The 5,000-nt window shown below is 45.6% G+C and overlaps 1 protein-coding gene across 1 annotated transcript in view; it reads left to right on the top strand.

Moving 5' to 3' along the window:
• The window catches only part of dcc (DCC netrin 1 receptor), a gene marked incomplete at its 5' end in the record, with an annotated part of 45,164 nt that overhangs the window by 32,645 nt on the left and 7,519 nt on the right, over nt 1-5,000 (top strand). The window contains 7 exons of the mRNA XM_030065729.1: nt 85-117; nt 263-328; nt 464-626; nt 1,409-1,632; nt 1,978-2,094; nt 3,261-3,410; nt 4,765-5,000. The exon at nt 4,765-5,000 is cut by the window's right edge and continues 55 nt beyond it. Coding sequence (XP_029921589.1) covers nt 85-117; nt 263-328; nt 464-626; nt 1,409-1,632; nt 1,978-2,094; nt 3,261-3,410; nt 4,765-5,000 — 989 coding nt within the window. The remainder of the gene's footprint in view (nt 1-84; nt 118-262; nt 329-463; nt 627-1,408; nt 1,633-1,977; nt 2,095-3,260; nt 3,411-4,764) is intronic.

Here is a 5,000-nt window from a genome sequence, read left to right as displayed (position 1 = left end):
TTACTCTCCCTCTCTCTCTCTCTCTCTCTCTCTCTCTCTCTCTCTCTCTCTCTCTCTCTCTCTCTCTCTCTCTCTCTCTTCCAGTTGAACATCCTGACAAGATGGCCAATGATCAAGGTAGGTGTGTGTGTGTGTGTGTGTGTGTCTGTGTGTGTCTGTGTGTGTGTGTGTGTGTGTGTGTGTGTGTGTGTGTGTGTGTGTGTGCAGATTGTTCAGTGGCTCAGAATCTTCTGGAAAAGCAGCTGCTGTTTTTATTTTCCAGGTCGAGGAGGAGACCCCGCCCACTGGCCCTCTGACACCACCTTGATTGACAGGAGCAGCATCAATGGTAACACACACATACACACACACACACACACAGACACACACACACACACGCACACACACACACACACACACGGACTTTTACAAAATTCATTTCATGACTTTATTTTGAAGCAGCTTTGCACTTCCTGTGTTGCAGAGTCTCCTATTGGTCAGATGCGGCCGCCTCACGGCAGCGCCACGCCTCAGAAGAACAGCAACCTGCTGGTGGTCATCGTGGTGTCGGTGGGCGGAGTCACGGTGGTGGTGGTGCTCGTGGTGGCTCTGATCTGCACGCGCCGCTCGTCCGCCCAGCAGAGGAAGTACGAGCCAATCAGCCTTTAATGACTGTCTGAGCCTTTTTCTGTCTCTTTCAGTCACATTCTTCTGGGTTTTCTCTCATTTCATGCAGATTTTCTGGTCACTTTCTTCAACCTTTCAACTACTTTTTGTAAATGTTCGTCTCTTTATATATAAATATATATATATATATATATATATATATATATATATATATATATTTTTTTTTTTTTTTTTTTTTTTTTTTTATTTTCACGATATCATGTTTTCAATTAAATCAAGACAGTTGGCTTCTCTGAGTCAGTCCAAATCTAACCGAACCCCTGAAACCCTGAAATAATCAAAATGCCATCATAATGCCGTCGTGTCCCCTCAGACCTGCCTTGCTCAGAGGTCCTGCTGCAGGTTCTCATGAATGATTTCCTGTCTGCTAAAGTTCTGGTAATTTTTTACCAGTTAGTTTTGGTGGTTTTCCGGTGTCTTCTGCTCTCGTTTTGTGATTTGAATTTGATCATGTGATTTTGGTGGCAGCCTCACAGCCGTCATGACGAGGGCGAGCTCGTTCGACTTCAAGGTCCTCAGATTTCGCCAAAATAAAATCCCAACAAATTTGGATGAAAATAACAAAAAAAAAGACAAAAAGAAAAAAAGAGAAAATTCAAATGAGCTGCTACAAAAGCCAAAACGAAATTTTTCAAAACTTTTTAAAATTTGTTTTATCTCTGAAATCATCATTATGATGACATCATTATTAATAAGTTATTTGTCTTTTCAAAATAAGAGTAACACTGAACCTGTTTGGCAGGAAGCGAGCGAGCCACAGCGCCAGCAAGAGGAAGGGCAGCCAGAAGGAGCTCCGCCCCCCCGACCTGTGGATCCACCACGAGGAGATGGAGATGAAGAACATGGAGAAGCCTGCGAGCGCCGCGCCGTCGGGACGCGACTCGCCGCTGCAGGCCTGCCAGGACCTCCCCCAGCTGCCCCACAGCCAATCAGAGAGCGCCATGGGCAGCAAGAGCAGCCACTCGGGTACGAGAGCCAGACACAGCGAAAACAACGACAACAAATACCAGAATCACAAATTACCACGAAATTATGAGAAATGCAAGAAAAGAATTTTGTGTTAACGACATCAGAATCAGAAAAACTTTATTGATCCAAGAGGGGAAACCGGGACACCTTCTCACAAGAAGAATTCAATTATAAGAAAATAGAAAGAAATACTTTTTGTTGAAATTATAATTTAATTACAGTAATGGTATGTATGTCTGGGCTCAGTCTCTTTCTTTGTTTTATATGTCAATTTTACTGGAATTTTAGCTCAATTTACAATGATCTTGCAATTGTGTTGTGACGGGTGTGATGACATCACAGGAGCGGACGGCGACGAGGCGTCCAGCAGCATTTCCACACTGGAGCGCTCCCTGGCGGCGAGGAGGGCGACGCGCGGCAAAATGATGATCCCCATGGAAAACCAGCCAAGCAACACACGTAGGCTCCGCCTCCCGCCGCTCTGCTGTTCGTCATGTAGGATGGGAATGCCACGGGCCGCCAGTGCCCAATGAGCATGCTCAATACAAAAACAAACACTGGAAAATTACAAGACAAATTCTCAGAATTTTTTTAAAAAAATTAGTTGACAATTACCTTAAATTTGCACCAAATTTGTGCAACTTAAAAAAAAATCTATCCAGAAATAGTAAAAAATGACTTGTAAATTTGCCAGATATTTACAAAATGTAAATGTTATTATGACGCCACCGTCTGGCCAACTGCTGTAATTTTTGCTGCTTAAACTGTGAGTGAGATTTCCAAGCAGCTTACTGAACCCATAACATGTTTAAAAAAAATTACAAGAAAAAGACCAATGAAGAAGAACAAGTTTAAAAATCACAAGAATTTTTTCAGGAAATTAGCAGCAAAAAAATCAGCAAAAAAAAAAAATTAAAAAATACAAGGAAGAAAACCATGAAAATTATTTAAAAAATGTACACAATAATTACAAGAAAATCAGCACAAAATTAGCCTAACAACTGAAAGAAAACAACGAATTTAGCCAAAACTAGTTTAAAAAAAAAAACTAACAAAAAAAGACTGAAAAATTAACCAGAAGTAATCATAATTACTAATAAATTGCAAATAATTTTCAGAAAATTTGAAAAAAAGAAAAAAAAAAAAAGAAAAAAAACAAACAAACAAACAAACAAACTAATGAATTACAAGGAAGTGGCTAAAATAATCCAAAAAGGTGACTGTAAAAATAATCACAAGTTCAAGAAAGTAAAAGGTTAAGGTTAGAGTAAGGGTTAGGTTAAGGTTAAGGTTAAGGTTAGGGTTAAGGTTAAGGTAAGGGTTAGGTTAAGGTTAGGGTTAAGGTTAGGGTTAAGGTTAAGGTTAGGGTTAAGGTTAAGGTAAGGGTTAGGTTAAGGTTAGGGTTAAGGTTAAGGTAAAGGTAAGGGTAAGGTTAGAGTAAGGGTTAGGTTAAGGTTAAGGTAAGGGTAAGGGTAAGGGTTTGGCATGATTCAGCTCAGATCAGAGAAAGGCTGTAGGGAATGAATACAGTGTCCCCACAAGTAAAAAACCAATGTGTGTGTGTGTGTGTGTGTGTGTGTGTGTGTATGTGTGTGTGTGTGTGTGTGTGTGTGTGTGTGTTGCAGCCGTGGTCAGTGCCATCCCGGTCCCCGCTCTGGACTCCAGTCAGTTCTCGGGGCTCCTGCCGTCTCCCACCTGCAGCTTCACTCACAACAAGTTCACCCTGCGGCCCCTGGCCTTCCCCGGCCTGGGCCCCGACCGAGGATACACACCAGGTACTGCACTACTGCAAGTACTGCTGCAAGTACTGCTGCAAGTACTGCTGCAAGTACTGCTGCAAGTACTGCTGCAAGTACTGCTGCAAGTACTGCCACCAGCACCTGCATGTGTGTGTGCAGCGCCTGCAGAGACGCACAGGAAACCTGACAGGACACACGTCCAGAGACAGAAACATGAGAACTGAGCTGCCTGCACTGTAACAAACCACACACACACACACACATGCACACGCACACACACACACACACACACACACACACACACACACATGCACACGCACACACACACACGCACACGCTCACGCACACACACACACACACACACACGCGCACACGCACACGCACACGCTCACGCACACACACACACACACACACACGCACACACACACACACGCACACACACACACACACACACACACACACACACGCACACACATGCACACGCACACACACACACACACACACACACACACACACACACACACAGCATGTTGCAGCACATGGTACAGTACAGAGAAGGGCTTTGTCATACACACTGTCAGTACTACTGTCACTATACTGCATCTGCTACTGCAGAGACATTACACAGCAAGTACCTACTGCAATACAGTTAGTACTACTGCAAGGAATACCACTCCTAAAACTTAGAGTATTGCTGCTATACTGCAAATGTACACAGCAAATATCACAATCCTCACTAAGACTACCACTGCTACTGCAGACAGTGGAGACACAGGTACTGCAATACTGTGTCTGCTATCATGAGGAATACTACAGTACTACAACACACAATACTACAAGTAACACACAGCCAGTGCTGAAATGTGTGTGTGTTATGGCCAAGAGGTTTCCACACTTTTTTTCATCCAGACCCCAAGTTGGCCCTCAGTGACCCCTGGCCCCTGGCGGGGCCAGGGGTCACTGGTCCCGCCCTGCAGGGGGACCAGGCCCCGCCCTGCAGTGACCCCCCCGGCCCCGCCCTGCAGGGGCCCCCGAGAAGAAATGAGTGAAAAGTTACAAGAAAGGATTATATTCACAGTATAATAGAAGAGAATAGAATTATTTTCATATTTGTTGTGTTCTCCCGGAGACCCTCAAGGACCCCTGGGGGTCCCCAGACCTCACTTTGAAAAACGCTGTTATAACCAGTCTATATGTTATAGTCTATATGTGATAATGAGCCTTTTTGCTGTGTTTATGTTTTGGCCAATAAATATTTCTCTTCTTTATCCCATCCATCCCTCCTCCCTTCTTCTGTCCCCCCTTCTTCCTTCCTTCCTCCCATCCTTCCTCCCATCCTTCCTTCCTTCCTTCCTTCCTTCCTTCCTTCCTTCCCTCCTTCCCTCCTCAGCCATGTCGTCTGACAGCTCAGCCAGTCAGTCACAGTCCCAGCCGCCGCCGCCGCCGCTCCTGCCTGGCTCCTCCTCCTCCTCCTCCTCCCAGGCAGGGGAGCACGTTCCCGGGGTCGGGGTCGTCCCGGGCATGGCGGGCGTGGAGGAGCCCCCGGCCGGGACCACCCGCACCATCCCCACCGCCTGCGTCCGCCCCACCCACCCGCTGCGCAGCTTCGCCACCCCGCTGCTGCCG

This window comes from Myripristis murdjan, chromosome 12, assembly GCF_902150065.1.
Source record: "Myripristis murdjan chromosome 12, fMyrMur1.1, whole genome shotgun sequence".
Taxonomy (NCBI): Eukaryota; Metazoa; Chordata; class Actinopteri; order Holocentriformes; family Holocentridae; genus Myripristis; species Myripristis murdjan.
This window is presented reverse-complemented; position numbering and strand designations above follow the sequence as displayed.